This window comes from Atractosteus spatula, chromosome 25 (genome assembly GCF_055471065.1).
Source record: "Atractosteus spatula isolate fAtrSpa1 chromosome 25, fAtrSpa1.hap1, whole genome shotgun sequence".
Classification (NCBI taxonomy): Eukaryota; Metazoa; Chordata; class Actinopteri; order Semionotiformes; family Lepisosteidae; genus Atractosteus; species Atractosteus spatula.
This window is the reverse complement of record NC_142730.1, coordinates 10704239-10724814: the sequence shown is the minus strand read 5'-3', so window position 1 is coordinate 10724814 and position 20576 is coordinate 10704239. Positions and strand designations below refer to the sequence as shown.

Sequence of the window (20576 nt, the reverse complement as noted above, 5' to 3'; positions counted from 1 at the left end):
TCTGCTGCTCCCGGCCGCAGGGCTTCACACACTGTGGCGCTGCTGCAGGGCGCTGCAAGACGAGCTGCTTCAAGACCAGATGTGTTGTTGCGGACTGTTTAGAGCACAAGGTCTGTGCGTGAGCGAGCGGAGTGAACATGAGGAGGAGCCGGAGAGCAGATCTGCAGGGCGAGTCTAGATCACAGGAGGACTAATGAGCAGGCTGTGTCTGGGAGAGGTCTGGCAGGAGACTGGAGTGACAGTAAAAGCCCTTATGAGCGAGTCGTGTGAGAGAGGAGGGAGAGGCGAGTCTGGATGGAGGGAGGAAGTGGTGTCTGACATCATAACGTGAGCAAGACGCTACGCTCCGTGTTTTCTGAAACTTTCCGGCTGACACTTTGGAAATCAGACAATCAGTACTTCTGTTGATAGAGTTGGGAAAAATCAGAAAGCATATAAAATTGTAATTTTACAATTAAATATAGTGATTATAATGACTTATTAAACATGAGCGTGACGTCGTCACATCGGGATTGTGACGCAACAATTCCGGTCCGGGAAAGCGCTCCGGTGCTGCTGAGTCGCTCAGCGCTGATGCTCATAGCGAAGAAAACACTTGAGCTCGACACGGCTTCTTCTTCTTTTCACTGAAGATCCTGGTGGTTTACGGACTAGGTAGGGACCTGCCGAGGCTCGGTATCACGGATCCGATTGTTATTGACCTGTTTCTCCTGGGCAGATCGAGCTGTTATTGTGTTAACACGGTGTTCAGTGAGAGGGGGTTAAAAGCTCTTAAGCTGCTGGAGTTTTATAAAAGCCCAGAGTGCAGATCTGAACAGGAATTCATTGCTGCTTCTGTTCCTGTCTCTGCTTTCACTGATGTGAAGAATTTGCTTGTGTTCTCAATATCCCATGTCTGCCCTTCAGCCTGTTGGGTTGTATTCCAGTAGGACCAGCTGGTTAGAGAGAGTTCTGTGGTGTCTAGTGGGTCTGCTGCTGGCCTGTCAGCAGTACCTTGACTCCCAGTGTGTGAGAAGCGCCGCCCAGCTCCCTGCTTCACTGTGCTGTTCTACTGGCTGACTGACAGGTCCAAGATGAGCCCGAAGGAGTGCAGCTGTGAGCCCAGCAGGGTGAAGTGGTTCTCCTCCTGTGTGCAGCGCACAGGCTGCCAGTGCCCCGGGCCAGGTATGACACAGCTGGATCTAGACCAGTGCCCCCTGAAGCCAGTCCCCCCACACACTGACTCCTGGCTTCCCTTTCCACTGGGACCCCATCCCTGGGCTCAGCTCTGACTGACCTGAGGGGCTCCTCACTGTCACCCTGCAGGTCTCCTCAGCTCGAGGCAGGGAAAGCAACAGCAGTCTCTTCATCTTTTCAACTAAATGATGATTTGAGCACAAATAAATAAAATATATAACATAAAATATAATAATATATTATATTATATAATATAATAATAAGATATAAAATAATATAATTTAGTGCGTGAGAGTATGTTTAAGAAGACTAACATCCATGTAAGGTATGAAACTATTGAAAGTGTTGAAAATGCGTAATTCACAGTGGTTATGAAATGAGCTGTGTCTGAGTGATGTACTGCAATTATTCTTTCATTTACATATAATTGTAAATTTGGGAAAAGCAAATGTATATTTATGAAGATCTGTCCAAGTCGTTTTGACTGGGTGTGAGAGAAGCTGAATTAGAGGCTCTAATCCCCTTAGAGCAGCAGAAGGAGGTTCTCCACCTGGGAGCAGAGCTGCTGCCCTGATTCTTCTTCAACACTGAGATCCTCTGTTTGCTGAGGAGCAGCTGCTAACAGGACTGATGTGACCCAGAGAGCAGCTCTCTTTGTGGGCTCTAAAGGGTTAAGAAGTCCCAGTGGCTGCAGCTGTTATTCAGGACCATGAAAACAAAACCCTGCACTCTGAAGCCTCCTGCCCTTAGAGCAGATCTGTATTCCTCTCTACTGGAAAACTGTCCGGGGTGAAAGAGTCCCTGCTTTTATGGGCTGTGCATCAATAATCTTTTTGATCTCTATAATTCTCAGACATGTGTCAGTAGGGTTTTAGGTCCCTCAGACAACAGGTCGGTTTCAGAGTTTTCTCCCTAGAAGTCTGTGCTGCGGCGACACCAGTGTTTCCCCTGTCTGTGTGTCTGCTGTAGATGAGGTCCTGGCTGTTCTGGAGGGAATGAGCAGCGGTGATGAGGAATTTGGGAAGAACCTGGTAGAAGAGCTGCTCTCCCTCCTGCAGAGGAACACCAAGGGGACACTGCCAGTCATCCTGGGATTCCTCGAGAGCCCCCAGGTAACATGAAGGAGCTCCCTACACACCTCCTGACATACTCGTTGCAAACGCACTCTAATCAGGAGCCCAGTGTGCCCCAAGATACTGTCTGTGCTGTTTCTTACAACTAGAGGTCAGAAGATAAGCCCTACCGTGTTGTCATCTTGACAGATGTGCTTGAGTGGAAGCCTGGGGTTTCCCTGTGTGCGTTTCCACTCCCTCGTGTGGTGAGCTGGGGTGGTTCTGCTGTTTCACACTCAGTGCCCGTTGGCCAGGCTGACTGGCCCTGAAGGAGAAGCCTTTGAACAGACACTCTTGGTGCTGTGATGAGAGCAGCAGTCTCACCCCTGGCTTTGGTTCTTCCCTTCTCTAGGTGACAACTGCCCATCGCTCTGCTGTCCACCAGGCAGTGGAGAAGCTGCTGCGCAAAACATCTGCGCAGCATCTGGATGAGTCCTTGGCCAAGAGCACCGTCTCAATGGCCTTGAATGAGATGACTATGTCACCGGTATGTAAACCCCTTTAATTCCTGCCTATCGAACTGTTGTCTTGCTGCAGTGCTGTGGTCTGTTTCCTTGCCTGTAGCACACATTGATGCATCTAATGGAAGCAAATCGTTGTGTGTTAACTTGTGTGCTCATTGGCTTGATCCAAGCTGTTGCTTCATCTCCAATACCATCGACTCCCAAGACGCTCTGATCTCTTTTTACTGTTGTTTCAGAAATGGCTGCCTGACTGGCAACAGCCAGCCAGCAACATTGTTGTTTGTGTGGTGAGAGACCACTACGACAGTACCATGGATATGGTGCTGTCCTACTTCCAGCCCGGAGTGCTCCCTCACCACGCGCTGCTTAATGCTTTAGGAGATATCTCCCGGAACTGCAGTAAGTTCTGTGCTGCTAATGGGGTGTGATCTGCTCAGATATATTCTGGATTTTTTACTGTGCTGTATTTCAAACTTCATGATACTGCTCATATCTGTCCATTCAAGCCCTGATACATGAGCTTATTATGAAGGCTCAGTGTTTGTTACTCATCCCGCTGCTGAGTCTCCAGTGTTATCATGAGCCTTGGTCCCTACCCAGTGTGAAATGTGTTTTCTTTGAAGGTCGTGACATAGCAAGGGATATAGTGAGATTTCTGGACCTGCTGGTGCCTGTTCTCCCCCTTGCTGTGACTAATAAAATGAAGGGAATGATGGCTTTTGGTAAGTGTTCAAGCTGTCTCATTTAGGGGGACAGCTGTTATTAATGCTTGGTTCCACTGGCAATCCACTGACAAGGCCTGTTCAGACCGCTTCCCACTGAGCTACAGGACTGCTTTGATGTAGCTGAGGAGTGTAGCAGGCTGTTCCTCTCTTGTGTTGTCAGCATTGGAAGGCCTGTATGAGAGCTGGGCGAAATTCCAGGGTCCCGGGCAGTGTGTTCAGGACTGTTCAACCCAGGTCATGATAAGTTTTGATGTAGTGCACAGATGGCTGCCGTCTTCTGAGCCAAAGGTATGGGATCTTTAATACAGTGTAGGTTATTTGACATCTTATTAATCATCCTGAATTCTCAGATGTTCTGGAGAAAAGAATGGACTTGAATGCAAAGAAAAGATGTGTCCATGCAGGCATTAGGGAAGGGTATCAAGGTCCAGGGTTCAGATCACAGTAAGCAAAGCTGAATAAGGGTGCATTTATGAAGCAGGTTTTATTCATTGCTCAAAGCTGTTTTAACTGTCTGTGGTTTTAGACAAGTTTGCTTTCCTGTGACTGAATCCTTTCCTTGAGGATGATGGTGTTTGTGTTTTGCTCTGTCTGAAGGTGACGGCGGCCATTGTCTTGGCCCTGGCAGCTATGTGCTGCCTGCTCCCTGAGGAGAAGTTTCAGTGTGAGCTGCCAGCAGTTTTACAGGCCTTCCAGCCACTGTATGCAGCTGAGCTGGACGTCAGCTACTCCAGAATCAACAAGGTAGGCCTGTGACCGATGATGGGCCTTTAGGTGTACAGGTTGTGGATTGCGAGGGCCGTTTCTTTTAGAAAATGGATTTTGATTCAAACAATCACTAGTAGCACTTTCCCAGTGTTCCTTTGTCCACTAGCTCCAGTGATGTACTGGTGAGGCCCAGTGCAGAAGAGGATTATGGTCTGTGGTGCCCCATGTGATTGTGGAAGGGTGTGAACAAGGTGGATCTGCCAGGAGTAGAGTCCAGGGGAGGTGTTATCCTGCTCTGTCAGATTTTTCTGTGTGATCACACTACCAAAATCCTAATGCTAATGTGTTATTGCATACAGTGAGAGAGTGAGGCCTCTTGATGAAGCAGCAGTGCCTCTCCAGATTGACTCCAACGTGCTCTTCTTTCAGAGTCTGAGTGTGCTTGTGGAGGCAGCAGTGCCGAAGGCCAGACCAGTGCTGGAATCCCAGCTGGAGCAGCTGCTGACCATGGTGCACGTCCAGGTAATGGGGACAGCAGCCCGCTCACCTGCACAGAAAGACGTTACAGTAGTCAGTAAGAGTGTCTGTCTGAGGGGTGAAGCCCTCAGGAGCCTCATCAATGACAGCAGCTCAGTGCTGTGATCTACCCCTCTCCACAGCTCATGGCAACACTGAAGTGCCGTGTATCTGACTGCTGAAGCCCTTATTCATTCAGTTGAACGGATATTGATGACTCAGCTCATTTTATCATGGCATTAGAACAGCAGTCCATGAGAGAGCGTGCATGATGCCCTTGTGGGTGTTATAAGAGTGCTCTGGTGCCTGTCTGGTGTCCCAGGATCTGGCAGTGCTGATGGGGCTGTGTGCCAGTGTGCACCTGGATGTGGTGCTGTCTGTGCTGAAGAGACTGGAGACCCAGCTGACTGACCCAGCCTTCCCCTGCAATGAGCAGGGCTCTGGGGTAGGTGTACTGCATCAGAGTCCTGACAGACAAACAGAAGCTGCTCTTAATGTCAGCTTCTACGTACAAGTTTCAGCACCTTGATGTGGATTGTCATGCTTGTTACTACAGAGTGATTTCACCTGTGCCCTGATTCTGTGCTATGGGCACGTTGCACTTAAAGCACCTGCAGAGGATCTACTGCAGAGAATGGACACTGACTTTATGGAGAGACTGAGACCCCATGTCACCACTAAGGTAGGCAACATGTCCTCCTTTGAGAACAAGAGATCTGACAGAGTGAACCTCACAGCTCCTGTCTGAAGAGTGTATTCAACCACTGCTACATTCTGTAATGTGTGTCTGTAACGCAGGGAGGTATTCGTAACAACCCTCAGGCAAAAGTTCTTCCTTATTTGTTCTGCTACTTTCCTGCAGTGTCTGGGTAGAAATTGTTAATTATACTTGAACCTGATGGGATTGTTATGGGGAGGAGGACACAGGGATACAGTGTCCGTGGCTGTCCAGGCTGTGAGTGTCCATCACAGTCCAGGGCTGGTGGAGGTGAGGTGGTGAGGTGGCGTCTGGGCTGTCAGTGAGTGAGCTGCTGTGTGTCCCCCTGCAGGAGCCCAGTGTCAGACTGAGCCTGTGCCGCAGTGTTTGCATGATTGCACAGGCAGTGCACAGCGCCAGTCCCACCGGAGCTCCCAGCTTCCCTGCCAAGGCCAAGCTCCTGGCGACAATGATGGTCAGTGTGTCTGACGCAGCCGCCTGTCTGCTGTTTTCCCACACGGATGCTCTGGACAAGCTGTATCCTGTCACTGTGAATCGGAGAACAGATAGTTTGTGAGAAGTGATTGGAAGGGAAACTGTTTTGCTATTGATCAATACAGTTGTGTTTTTCGCTTTTGGGAAACACTGTTCCAGAAGTATTCAGAAAAATGACTCCTTTGTTCACACTTAGTGACATGATCCTGTGTCCTGTCTCTGAAGACAGCACTGAGAACTGCAACAAAGGGGCAGTAGTGGACAACTTCAACAGTCAGTGTAACAGAGCTCATGTGATCTGTCTGGGATTGACCTGCTGTTCTTGTTCCCTGTAGGCTCTTGACATTCTGCAATTCTTCGGCAGTAGTTACACTCTGGATGACAGCTTGAAAGAGAGCTTGAGGGAGGGGATATTATATCTGGCTTCACAGGACCTCAGACAGACCATCCAGTCCCTAGTGACCCTCACATCTCCCTCTGAGAGGTAGAGCACAATTCTAGCAGTGAGAGGATCTTTGCAATGATAAAAGCATCACAACAACGGCACTGTGTTGTGGCGTCAGTGTTTTTGTATTTTAGCTCTGAGAATGGGTTTGAATGCAGAGCCCTGCACTCACAGCTGGGGGGTGTGAGGCTGACTCGGGGGTGTGTTTTGCAGCTCACTCCCGGAGCTGTGGCAGGTCCTCAGTACCAGCCAGGTGGTCTCGGAGACCGTGAAGCACCTGGCTGATCATCTCGGCCTGATGATGGACATGAAGGTGGATGATCCAGCACTGGATGTAAGTGACTATAGAGCCCATCTGCTGGTGTTTCTAACTGAGCAGAGGACAGATAGTCAGACAGCTGACAGCTACAGCACGGAGGTACTGTCTCCCTGTAATATGTCGCAGCCCAATAGCAGGCAGAGAGACACCAGCAAGCAGGCAAGCGGCTGTGTGAGCAAACAGCTCCCTGTTTGCAGCACAGGGACAGGCTGGCGAGCACAGAAAAGCGTGGTGCAGACCAGCAGCCCAAAGCCACATCCAGAACAGGCCAGAACAAAGCTGGGTGAACACAGAGGCTCAGCACACAGCAAAACTCCAAACTCAGAGCTGATGGTAATAAGCACAGTCTGTAAACAGACAGACACAGCACACAAGCACAAGAGGGTAATCTAGACAACAAAGACAGGGTGAAGCTAGGGGCCAGTATCCGAGGAGCAAACTCGGAAGTCAGGGAGAAGCTCGAGAGTTTAGGACCGAGTTTCTGAGCGCTGACAGACCAAGGGCTTGTGTAGCTTGAACCCCCTGAGGCGGGCGTGGTGGACAATTATCTTCAGATGTGGCTGGCTAGCATGTCAGTTTTAGCTGTCCCTTCTGCTGACCAGCAGCGACCAGCATGACCCTCCCTCAGTGTAACCCTTGTCCCAGCAGTACTGGGAATGAAGGCCGACTGGTGTCCTCCTGTCTTCAGATCCAAAGACACACGGAGGAGCAGCTGGCAGCTCAGAGCTCAGCCCTGACAGAGCAGGAGACCCCAGCTGAGCCAGTTGTTCTGCGGGCTCTACTGGGCTTGATCACTGTCCTGTCCATCGCAGACAAGAGTCAAGCCAAAGCACTGGTGCCCTTTGTGTACTGTAGAGCCAGGCCCTGCTTGGAAAGTGTAAGTTTTTTAGGATGTTCTTTATTCAAATATTGTGTCATTTGTTTTTGTGTATTAAATTGAAATATAACATTTTTAATTGTAATCAATTGGATATCCATGATTACAGTGTTTGCCCTTTGAGCTACAGTGACAGTGGGCTCAGACTCCAGCCCTGAGAGGAGAAAATAAGTGGTGACAGTTTGTGCGTGTCTATGTGTAAAGTTTCCCTCTTGTCCTGTGTCTGTGTTACAGGAGAGCCCGGAGGTCCGCAGAGCCACAGTGGTTCTGCTGGGGCAGCTGGTCAGGCTGGGCTCTGACAAAGCCCGGCTCAACAAAGAGGTCCACAGCTCCCTGGTCAGCGTGCTGCTGAACCTGACTGACCCCAGCCCAGAGGCCATCCAGGTAAAGACACAGAGCTGCCGCTGGCTGGGCCCAGCCTGTGGGACTGTGGGTCTTCTCACGTCCTTCTTTGATAATGATACTTGTCACCTATCCAGTGTTTGACCAGCTTTGCAATCGGTGAAGAAAAACAACCCTACAGTCAGTATGAACTTGTAGCCTAGAAATCTAAACATTCAGAGGGTTACTATCAAGGATGTGTCAAAGGGTTTCAGGGCTGGCTGCTATTTTGTGACATTTGTGTAGTTTCTGTTTAATTTGGGCTCTGTGTGAAGATAAACTGGTTTTGACGATGTGGATTTCCCCAGGCCTGCTGGACAGTCCTACAGCACTTCACCCTGGAATGTGTGCTGTCCATGAAGGAGATGTGCAGGATCCTGGTGAGTGAGGTTCTCCTAGGGCTGGCTTCTGGGCTGCTGGTGAGAGAGGGGAGCACACCCTGCTTTTGGGACACAAACACACAAAGACTTGTCTCAGATTTAGGAAATATATTTGTGCTAAACCAAGCTTACACTGAGCACTAATTACAGTGAGTAAGAGCTGAAAGTGCCAGATTATAATCGCAGTAGTGCTGATGAGTTCATACACTCTCATTAGATGGATTAGAGGTGCTTCTCTGTAATGGAGGACTGTCTCTCATATGGGGGCTCCTGTACGGTAGTAGCGTGCTGTCTCACACTGCCCTGCAATATTCCCTGTGTCCAGATAACGAGTGGGCAGTTCAGCCTGGCCCAGAGGCTTGCGCTCCAGGGTGCACACAGCAGAAGGGCCTGGGTTCGGGAAAGTGCTGCCATCTTCATTGGTAAGAGCTCAGTGACAATGAGAAGAGTGATTGAGACTCAGTGTAGAGGTGATGCTCCACTGGTAAAAGTGAGTTGTGCTGTGGTTAGTGATGGGGTTTTGCCGGGATGGGAATTCAAGCATTAAAAGGATACTCTGTAGGTTTCCCTTGAAAGCTTTGAGTCTGAAGGTGTTTGATCACTGGGGTTTTCTCAAAGGACTCAGGCTCTGATATGTCACGCTAGTAAAAGGCCTCTAGTAAGAAGGCTCTAGTATGTCTAGCTACAGTAGTCTCATTTCGGCAGCGGGACACTGGGCACCACTTTGAGCCTCGTCTGTCTAGTGTTTGAAATGCACTTTTCTGTCAGTAGTGAGGCAGGTTAATCAGACTTACCAATGTCACCAAGAAACACATTTCCATGAGCTGCTCCCCATTCCGAGTGTTGGCAGTGTGCGCTGGTGCAGTATCCTGTGTGGTGCTGTGTGTGCAGGAGCTCTGCTGTTCAACCCCTCTGTGTTTCAGGCCTCCAAGTGCAGCAGCTGCAGAGGAGACTCTGGTCTTGTTTCGCTCTGAGAAGAGCTCAGCAAGGTAACGATGCTTGTCTTTTGTGTCCAGTATGTTGTCCAGTTGTTCTTGTACAGTATATACAGACTCTAGTATTTTAGAGTCTGTTTCACCAGAAATTCTGGCTGTAGCCTCTCACACCATAGATACCCAGTGTACAAAGTTTTGAGAAGGTCAGAGCATGGAGATGAAAAATGTATAGTTGGCCTGTTTAGCAGATTTCTGTGGAATTGCACATCTGTAGTAGCGCTGCTTTATTTTATTCTTTTTAGAGACTTGTTCGGTCTGTGAATTACAGTGTGGCTGTTTCTTCCAGCTTTATACTTTGATATTTTTGACTACTGTTCCTTCTGACAGTGAAGAGAACACAGATGTCACACAGAAAGGATCTCACACTCCTTCTTTAACCCCACTGCATGAGGTCCAGACCTGCTGCTCTGCACAGTGTCTCCTAACTCACACCTGCTGGGCAAGAGCTGGATCAGCACTGCAGCTGTGTGTCAGGAGCTGAGCAGGACTGCAGGACCCCGAGTAACAGCCTCGTCTCTTTCCTTCCGCAGCCCTGAGGATCCTGCTGCAGGACCCAGAGCCGCAGGTGCGGGAGAGGGCTGCTGAAGCCATGGGGCTCTTCACCCGGCCCTGAGCAGCACTCTGGAGTCGGGGCGCCCCTCCCCAGCCACTGCAGAGACACCTGGGCGCTCCAGCTCACTCTGGACTGGACAGCACACCTCTCTCTGTCCTCCACACACACATTTGTGTTTAAATAAATTACACAACGTGTACAGAAGCTGGTTTTCATTCCAGAATGTATGAATGGTGCTGAACCAACACTGAAGTGTATGAAGCGCTTTCCTGTCTTCAGTCTGCAAGTGTTCAGACAGGAGGAGCTGGAAACCAGCTGTTTCACACAGAAGTACAGAATACAGAGCAGTGAAGTGCAGGAGAGAGAATAACACTTGAGAGACAGAGGGGCGCAGGAGAGCTCAGGTGATTCAGCTTCAGCCCAAACCGGCGAGTCTGTCCACCCATCAGTCCGCTGACCTCCTGCGGCACAGCAGCAGGTCTCTGGTTCTCCTGGCCCACAGGGGTTTCTCACACCGCAGCCCTGCTGCAGTGTGCTGGGAGTCGAGCTGCTCTGGGAATCAAGTAGGAACATTATAATGCACAGTATAGCAGACAGATCTGCCTGTTGCAAATCTAGATCATTCTTTCATACAATCGGTGCAGCAAATGAACATGAATTGACTTAGATTGGTTTGGTTGCAGATTTTTATGATCAGGAAAAGCCACAGTTATGGTGTTGTGTGAAAGACAAGGTAGCAGGTCTGTGGAAAGTGGGAGGAAGCCGTAGTCTGAAGTGATCGTGGGGAGACGCATATCTGAGGTCATGTCATACAGAAGAAGCGCTGCTCTGTGTCTTCACACACTTTCCAACTGACACTGGGAATAAGAGAACCATTTGCTTGTGGGGAGAGCAGAAAGAATACAAAGTTGTATAATAACTTTCAATCAATAATATTAATAATTATAATCACTGATTATGCGCATGTGTCACGTAGTGGCAGCAAGTTTGTGACGTAACATTTGGCCTAGTGAGTATCGCTGCTGGCCTGTGAGCAGTACATTGACTTGTCTTGAGTGTGAAGCCATGTCCAGCTCACGTCTTCACTGTGTTGATAATTTTAAATGCCAGAAATGTTTGTTATAGTAGAGTTGGAGGACAGAATTCATGTTTTGGAGGAGCGCATTAGCACACTAGATGTTAACCAGATTGAGGGATGGATAGATTCAGCAACCACACGCGAGCCCTGGGTCGCAGACAGGGGTCTAAGAGCTCAAGGACTAGACCCCCTGCACACCAGTCACCAATCTGACTGAGCAACGGGTTCTCTGCTTTAGGCAGCGCGTCTGTTGATGCAGATAAGGTGCTCATAATTGACGACTCGATAATCAGGAATGTTAGAAATCCTAACCATCACAATGCAGTGGTCTCTGTAAAATGCCTCCCTGGGGCCTGAGTTTCTGACATTGAGGCAAAACTAGACATTTTCCAGAAATTAAGTCTCCACCTTGGTTGTTCACACTGGAACTAATGATATAAAGTACGAACAATCCGAGGGGTATAAGAGCAGCTTCATTTCTATGTGCAAAAGAGCACAAAGAAAAATGTCGGAATTTAATTGTGTCTGGTCCCTTACCAATCCTATACAGAGGGGACGTGCCCTATAGTAGGCTGTACTCCCTAAATCGCTGGATAGAGACTTGGTGTGCATACAATAGAATAACCTTAATTAATAGTTGGGACATTTTTTGGGAATGGCTTTTATAAACGGGATGGTCTCCAGCTTAACCAGAAGGGATCATTAATTCTATCCCAAAATATAGCAGAGAAGCTGCTTACTTGACTACTAAGAGCACCAACCAGGCCTCAGCCATGTGATCTAAAATCGTGTGCTGTCTGTACTCCCAGCTCTAGTTCACCTCCTGTACCGACCCAGGTTCTCTACCACACAGCATCCCATCAATCACATTACTATCCAGAACCAGATAGGAGTGTGAATAGACAGAGTATTGCAACTATCACTAGACCGAGATTAGAATTCAGACGTTCCTTTAGGGGCTCCTGTGTTGACAATTTAATCTCCATTCCACGGGTAAACCTAAATCAGTTAAAACATGAAACTACCATAAAATGCTCCCTGTTAAATGTTCGCTCACTAGGCAACAAATCAGTTCTGGTTAATGATATGGTGCTTGACACCAACTCTGACCTGTGCCTACTAACGGAAACCTGGCTTTGACCCACTGACACTATTCCTGTAGTTGAAGTCTCACCTAATGGCGAAACGTTTTTGTAGAAAGCTTGTTGCTCAGGGCATGGAGGTGGCCTAGCAGTCATCTTCAGTGAGTCTCTAAGAAATGAATTAAAAACTATTTAATGACTTTCACACATTTGAAGCAATGCTCCTTAAAATAGCTCCTGAATCATCTACATACATTCTTTTAGTGTACAGACCCCCCGGTAGATCCCATCCCCACTCAGCTAGTCAAAGATTCCCTCGAAGTACTGGCAGGACCTATAATTAGTATGATGAGCATGTCCCTTGCATCAGGCGTTGTACCTGATCAATTTAAGATAGCGGTTGTTAGACTGCTCCTTAAGAAGCTAAATTTGGACCGATAAGTTCTGAACAACTACAGGCCTGTCTCAAACTTTTGATACACAGGCTTGAGTCTGAGGTTGGCTTATGTGGAAACATCCTTAATTGGTTTACTTCATATTTAACTCGGCGTTTTCACTATGTTCAAATGTCTAATAATTTTACTGCTTCGTCAATGTCACAAGTTCAATTTGGGGTACCACAGAGATCAGTGCTGGGACCAGTATGGTTCTCTCTTTGCATGCTGCCGCTAGGTCGGAAAATACGAAAACATAATATTAACTTTCATTCATATTCTGGTGACACTCAAATGGCAACTCTTCTATTATCACTTTAGTTAATTGCACTAATGAAATAAAGACTAGGATGTGTGAAAACTTTTTGTTACTCAACTGAGGTTCTATTGTTTGGAGGCAACAATACTGACAGGACTACTATAACTTCAGCACTGAACTCAGAGGATTTAAAAATTTGCCTGAAAGACTCTGCACGTAACCTGGGCATCATAGTAGACACAAGGCTCTCGTTTAACTCTCATGTTAAAACAGTATCTAAAACATGCTTCCTATAGTTAAGAAATATTGCAAAACTAAGGCAGTTTCTCTCCACTCAAGACACAGAGAAATTAATACATGTTCTTGTAACAGCAGGTTAGACTACTGCAATGCCCTACTATCAGGGAGCACCCTCCAATCTTTCAACACCTTACAGCGAATTCAGAATGCAGCAGCTAGAATTGTTACTAGGAGCAGAAAGTACGACTATATAACCCCATACTTAGCTCTCTTCATTGGCTTCCTGTCAGGTACAGGGTGCACTTCAAAATCCTTCTACGTACTTACAAGTCTCTCAGAGGTCAGACACCTGTCTATCTAATGGACTTATTAATGTATACCATCCAAATCGCCTGCTTAGTTCACAGAACGCAGGTCTTCTTCACATATTAATAAAATAACAGTTGGCTGTAAAGACTTTAGTTACAGGGCCCCTAGCTTATGGAACAGTCTCTCACCCCATATGTCAGGATTCATATCCAGACTGAAGACCTACTACTTCAGCCTAGCCTATAATAATAATAATAATAATAATAATAGTAATAATTGCTTACACTTATATATAAATATATATATATATATTTCTGGACACTCCACTCAAAGCGCTTTACAGGTAATGGGGATCCCCTCCACCACCACCAGTGTGCAGCCCCACCTGGATGATGCGCCAGTCCTCCCCACACACCAGCTCTCAGTGGGGAGGAGAACAGAGTGATGAAGCCAGTTCAGAGATAGGGATTATTAGGAGCCCATGATGGGTAAAGGCCAGGGGGAAATTTGGCCAGGACACAGGGGTAACACCCCTTCTCTTTTCGAGAAACACCCTGGGATTTTTAATGACCACAGAGAGTCAGGATCTCACTTTTATGTCTCATCCGAAGGACGGCACCTCTGTCACTATTCTGGGGCATTAGGACCCACACAGACCGCAGGGTGAGCGCCCCCTACTGGCCCCACTAACACCTCTTCCAGCAGCAACTATAGTTTTTTTCCCAGGAGTCTCCCATGTGATTGATAATTAATAAAGACTCACCTGAAGAAGGCTCCACGGCCGAAACGTCTCTTTCTTCTTTTTTTCAGCATGGAATAAACCTATTACTTGTTCATTAATAAAGTCACACCCATCTCCCATCCCCCATGTAACTGCAGCCTCATCACCAGTCTCAGTCTGAATTAATTAGGCAGAGGGAGGATGAAGACCATTAAAGAATCCTACTTAACAACAGATGTAATAAAGACTCAGTTCATTCAATTCCAATTCAAAGTAGTGTTACGAGTCCAGCTAATAAAACCGAAACTAAAATATAAACTATAAAATACTAAAATATAAAATATAATATAATATTTTACATTATAAAATATAAATGCGGGAGCTGGAAAATAATCCTGCAACCGATCTTTTCCTCAATTCGAAAAAACTAAATCAGACGGGGAAGCCAGTAATCCTAAATCAAAGCCGGGACCCGAGAGCCGTCGTTCAAAGCAGAAAGCCGGGAGTCCGAAACCGAGGAGTGTACTTTCCGCAATCCAGAAGCCGCAGGTCCAACAGAGACAAGCAGTTCCAAGCCGAAGAGGTGTAAACGAGACGAGCGAAAAGCAATAATAAAGCTCACATGGACACCGAGCGAGGAGGTCAGGGAAGACTGTGCTTCAGTGTATAATGAGATGGTGGTGTGGTGGTGAATTAGTGATCCGGTAGGTTGCCTAATTCAGCGTGGTCTAGGCAACAGGGAAGCGGGGATCATAACAAGTACTGTAGCTAAGGAGCATTTTTTTCAAACATCAGCTGCATAGAGCCCTGTTACTCAGGAGTTAGTAAAGGAGGCTCCCAAGTAGAGCTGGGTGTTGTAACTTGGACATTTCTATCCATCTCCTCCATCTGAGGGTTTATGGCAGAAACTAAACTACACCCGGCCCAATACACAGCTCACCTGTGCTTCAGAATGGAATGTGTTCAACAACTGTACAGAATAGTATGTCTTCCAGGGTGCCTTTTTGTAGAAAGGAAAATAATTCCCTCTTGCAAACAGGTTTCCTTTTCCTACAGGTGTCACTCATCTAACATGCTTTATGCTCACCAGCTGAATGATACACGTCTGCTGTAGTCTTACCTGGCTGCTGCTTGAACACAGTGTCTTACTGATACATACTCCAGAGAGCCTCTTTCCATTCAAACTGATATAACCTCTGACACCACCTTTTGTTTGTGTAACCATGGAGAGTATCAATATCAATTAATTCTTTCGCACAATGTGTTTTACAAGAGTCTTATACATGCACATATACACTGTAGGTCAAGTTATTTTATAGGCTAAAATACCATATAATAATCCCATTTAAAGTATTGCAAAAGAGAAAGTCAACATACACAGGCACTTTCTATACTTTACACATGCAAAAGCTTTTCACATTGCACTCTTTCGGTAAGAGTGTTCGCACAAAGGACACAGAGATTTGCCACAAAGCACCATTGCTGTTCATCATTCTTGAAAAGCTTGAAATTCCCCCTGATCTGCATTTGTTTTCTGCTGCAGTAACATTTTCACATATTGTCTGTTAACATGGAACAAGAAAGCAAAATATTTAATTAAAAAATAAAAATTGTAGTATTATTTACCCAAGATATTTCCTTTTAGTGACTTGGTCAGTGACTTGTACAGCTGTTCAGCTCATTGTAAGCCACCATTAGTTCTATATGCAGTTCAAAGCCACAGTCAATTCTATATTTGTGAGCTTATTTGGGGAGCTGCTGGGATGAGACAAGACCTTTTCTCCTGACATCAGTCCAGTAGAACTGTGGACCAGCTCTCAAATGGGATCAACAGAGACTTCACTAGCTCACTGCTGAGGTTCAGGCAGAATATCCCACAGTGTTGATCTCTCACAAACATGCTTTTTTATTTACAGGTCAGACACGTTGTTAAGCAAGATGTTCTCAATGTGAAAATCGGAGCTGTTCTATGATCAATTTACAAGAGCTGATCTGTTCTACAATCTTGTGCAATGACCTCACATCTCTAGACAACTAATATCACAGTTTGTTTCCTGCTTTTCAAGGCACACAGAGCTGTCTGTTAATCTTCTGAAGGACACCTGATGTCAGGAACTAACGAGGGTTAGAACAATATCCACTGGTGCTCTAATAATGTTAGACACCAGATATTGCAACAGAAGGTCATAGGTCAACTGCATTATTTTAAAACTAATTTGACTAAAATCTCAAATTAAATTGAAGATATATCTGTTTCTCCTTTATGTGACAGGTGCAGATCTTCTGAAGGCTCTGCCCCAAGTTCTATAAACTTTGGGTAGAAATATTTCAGTGGTACTCAAAGGTGTTTGGGAAGAATATACCCCAGACCCTGAATTAGCACTCTCTGGTTGTTCAGAGACAATGTTCACATTAACCATCAGCACTGGCGTTTGGAATAATTGTGGCTGAACAAAATTGCCTCTATAGCACAAGCAATCTGGAGCCATTCCATGAGATCAGGGGCCCTTTTCCTCAATATATTTAAAAACATAGAGCTTTGTTAAATATCCCTGATAGTTTTATACAACCATTAATTGTGTGATTATGGTTGTCACAAATTTTGACTTAACAAGAAAACTGTTAAAAAGGCAGCAGCAAATTTGAGGATTTTTAATCTATTGTCTGTTTTTCATGTTTCTCATTAAAAATATCAAAGCTTTTTTGAAGATCCCTGATGAGTCTATCAAGAGGCCAGTCAGCCAAGCAGCAGTGCCACCTAGTGGTCAGAAAGCTGAGCACAGACGGGTAGGACTAGAACGAGATAAGATAATGTGGGAAAAATTATAAAGCAAATGTTAGGATATATAGTTAAGTGTAACATTTAAATCAGGAGATGCTATATAAAGACTGTACCACTAGTAATGCTTCATTTCAAATGTGCTGTCTGTTACAACAAAGATTTTGCTCTGGAATCAGCCCAAACCGTATAGAGTGACCAGATACATTCTCAGGTTCAAGTGATTGTCCTGCACTGTTCAGGGGCCCAATTTAAGTATTGAAAATCCTAAAGGGCAACAACAAACCTACTGTATGACCTTCACCTTCATGTATGGAAACAGGAGTCACTTCTGTGCACAACGTGTGGTCAAAAGTACTGTATGTAACCATATTGTTGCAGTTGGTAATGATTTTTTGCAAAAACAAATGTCTCAATGACATTGTATCAGCAATTGTTACATACTCAGCCTACTTTAAAAGTTTAAATTTACATTAGGAAAGATAAATGGAAAAACTGATTACAAGTACAGAAATAAAAATATAATCAGCTGAAAAAAATCACAGTTGAGTGGATTGTATGCAAAACTGGTTCAGATATTACAAATACACACACAACTCAGTAAAGTACTAATAGGTGTTATTTTTGTGGCATGTGTTGCAGGTATTCAGATGGCAACTGCATTTTAAATTGTACAAGTTCACCAAACCACATCCCACTCAACTAGTTACAGCAATGAACTATTACACCTGAACTTGCGCTAAACCGCAGGTGAGGATTCAACCATGAAGATGAACTCAGTTGTAAAAAACTGAAAGCACCCAGTCAACATGGTTAGGGATGTAATAGAAAGTTAAGACCAAGTGCTTTGCACCAACACATTATAGAAACAAACATTACACTGGAGTGGTTTAGGGTTAAGAGAGTGAAAGGCCTTGAAGACTCCAGTCACAGCCTCAACTTACATCCCTGTTTAGGGCCACTGGAAAAGACCAATCAGTGATGCTCCCCAAGAAACATAGTAGCATTTTAGCTAATCCATTCATGCACAAAAGCGGGACTAAGCTACTGTGGAAAGAGACTAGATATGTTTCATTATTAGCTTATTACAGGCAAAAGGCCATGTGGGATAAGAATGCTTAATGTGACATCCCAGGTAGTCCTCCTCATTAAATCAGGAGGACTGGTTTTAAGTTCATTAACCAATTTGAAGTTAATGAATTAGACACCACAGAAGAACAGGGTTTTCCAGGCATTTTTATTGCAGCACAGAAAAACAAGACGGGCATTAATGCCTCATTCCACTCGGAATCCTTCATGCAGCCTAGTCATGTCTGTCACTTCCCACTCAGGGCCAGACCACCCAGGCTGCTCAGACCTGGCACCTCTGGACTCGGCCATCTTTGCACACAACCCAGAGGATTCCTCGGTCATAGGACACATGCCTGGCCACACCAGCTGCCCTTAGAGCCCACCACCTCCTGCCAAAGGGGTTACAGGCATCAATACCAACCCTGCAGGAAAAGGAACAGGGTTAGAGCAGCCTAGAATTAGGACAGTCATTCATGCAACCATGTGCATTAACCCCTCCCCCAGCTCACCTCTTGAAGACCACTCCATTCCTGTTCACCCCATACACACTGCCATCTGAGCCCACCTCCACCAGGGACAGGGAGCCCTGGATGGGGTACCACCTGTCGGAGCCTTTGCAGGAATCCCCACTCACATCCAGCTTGACAAAGATCTGGTCCAACCTGTTCACTCCCCAGCAGCCAAAAGGCCCACAGGAATAGTACTTGAGGGAGCCCACGACAGGAATCCAGGGGATGTTGCCCTGGCCAGCATACTGCAGCACAGGCCCGCTGTTCAGGCAGAAGATGGAATTGGCAGCATTGACACCAACCACAAACTTGTCTCCACCAGCATCAATCTGGATGAGGGAGCCTGCAGAGGAGAGCAAAAAACAGCTGTTCTCAGCAGGGGGTAGTGCAGTGCTCATTCCTCAGTATGAGGTCATGAACATTTGAGTGAAAGATGTTCTGGCTGAAAGCAGCCACTATCCATGGATAAACATGAAAGCTATCATTTCTAACCTATATAGATCAGCTGCAGCCTCACCTGGTTGCACTTGGATCCACCTTCCCCGAAGCCACTTGAACACAAGGCTTGAGAGACTCACACTCCAGAGTCCTGCTGGCCCCACACTCACATGTTTCCCCTTCATGGCCAGAGAGACCCAGCTGTTGCCCTCATGGCTGGCCAGGTTGTCTGCATTGTCAACTCCACACACTCTTCCAGCACCAGCATCTATCTGCTTCAGACTGCCAGGCACAGCCCGACACTGCAGGGCTTCAGCTACAGACACTGGGGAGGAGAGGACACCACTGGGTCAATGATCATGTGATACTAGTACTAATGCTGCTAACCTCTTCCTCTGCACTCTTCCTCCTGCCCACTCTTGATACATCCCACTGTAGCGGCAAGGCTTATTAAAATACAGGAATTAAGTTTGCTGCTCCCTTGCCAGTCCCTCTCTCCTTCATCTCAGTGGTGCTGGATACAGAGAGGCCATTCCAGCTGGTTCACATTTAAGGTGTTTTTCTAGCCGATAGAGTGTCCTGATAAGGAACAACTCCCAAAGCTGAGATTCTCCAGCAACCCTAATAAATGGTCATCTCTTGCGCCTTACTGTCTGGGACAGTCTTATTCAAAGTTGTTTACAACCCTAAGGTCAGAGTGCATTGTTACCCATCCTCAGCCAATCAGGAACTGGTAGGGCAGGTTAACCCCACGTGGGTCTCGAATGCCCACAGAACTTTCGACCAATGAACGACCGTAGTTCCTCCAGGTAAAACAGGCAGCACAGGGCTTCCTCGGGGCGCCTCCTGGACATCCTCAGACTCAGCTCGGACCACCATGTAACGGCCAGTGTGTCCGAGAGTCAGAACTTCACTGTGTTCTAAGAGTCGAGAACGGAGGTTGCCAGCGCGTAACCAAAGGATCCACCCGAGGTTAGCCCAGCAGCAAGCCTCGTGAACCCACCGTGAAAGCTCACCTGATCAACAAGTGAACTACAGTCGGAACTGTGGACAGTTGAATCTGTGGATTCAGGACTTGCGCTACATCAGGAACGAACTGGTCTTCTTCCTGTCTAAAGAGTGTGACCTGCTTGGACCCACAGTCACTTTTCTCCTGTGCACAAACTCTGCTAGTTTCAGCCAACACTAACTAGAAAGCATCAGCAGTGCACCGCAGCAGAAATCTCTCCCACTTCTCTCTCGCTGAAACAGCACTGCCTGGCACCGGGCCAGAGAACGCTGATCGGACACAGCAACAAGCCTGCTGCTGTTTGTGTCCGCGGGAGATCTGAATCCACACAAATTGGATGAGTATTCAACATTCTGCATTACAGCTCGAGAATTCAATTGTTACCTCAACCTGAGATTATATCAATTTAATTCCTATGAGGATGTACTTGCTTTTGAGTATCTAGTGTAGAGGTTGTAATCCAAGTTCATTTACGAAACGGTCTAAATGAATGATATACTGAACGTATGTCCCTCTTGGTTTGTAACTCTTCATATATATACAGTATGAAGGAATATATACCTTTTGTATTCTGCTAACCCTCATGATAAGATCTGTTATGTATATATGCACATTTTATGTATTATTGAATGTATTGTTGTGTATTAGTATCCGTGTGTGCGTTGCTGAGTATCCCTCTGGGTCGGTCTTCTAATAGCCATCAAAGAATCATTTTGTGACTTAATGCTACAATTAATAATTGTCCCAGTAAATGCACAAAACCCCTACATTTATTGGTGCCTCATGAGAGGATGCCTACACCAC

The 20576-nt window shown here is 46.3% G+C and overlaps 2 protein-coding genes across 2 annotated transcripts; one reads left to right on the top strand and one right to left on the bottom strand.

The window, feature by feature from the left end:
• The first annotated feature begins 1073 nt into the window (after positions 1-1073).
• On the top strand, positions 1074-9903 carry LOC148815409 (uncharacterized). Its single transcript, XM_088905712.1, has 19 exons — positions 1074-1164; positions 2146-2288; positions 2641-2775; positions 2989-3151; positions 3376-3474; positions 3638-3765; positions 4075-4221; positions 4615-4707; positions 5024-5146; positions 5258-5383; positions 5751-5873; positions 6229-6377; positions 6552-6672; positions 7346-7534; positions 7769-7918; positions 8224-8295; positions 8621-8717; positions 9219-9284; positions 9821-9903. The coding sequence occupies exons 1-19, from the start codon at positions 1074-1076 to the stop codon at positions 9901-9903; spliced, it is 2298 nt and encodes a 765-aa protein (XP_088761838.1).
• An 8193-nt stretch (positions 9904-18096) lies between these two features.
• Positions 18097-19083, bottom strand: LOC148815408 (fish-egg lectin-like). Its single transcript, XM_088905713.1, has 3 exons — positions 18843-19083; positions 18326-18668; positions 18097-18238 (listed from the first exon to the last, which is right to left on the bottom strand). The coding sequence occupies exons 1-3, from the start codon at positions 18946-18948 to the stop codon at positions 18097-18099; spliced, it is 591 nt and encodes a 196-aa protein (XP_088761839.1). The 5' UTR covers positions 18949-19083.
• Between the last annotated feature and the right edge of the window lie 1493 nt (positions 19084-20576).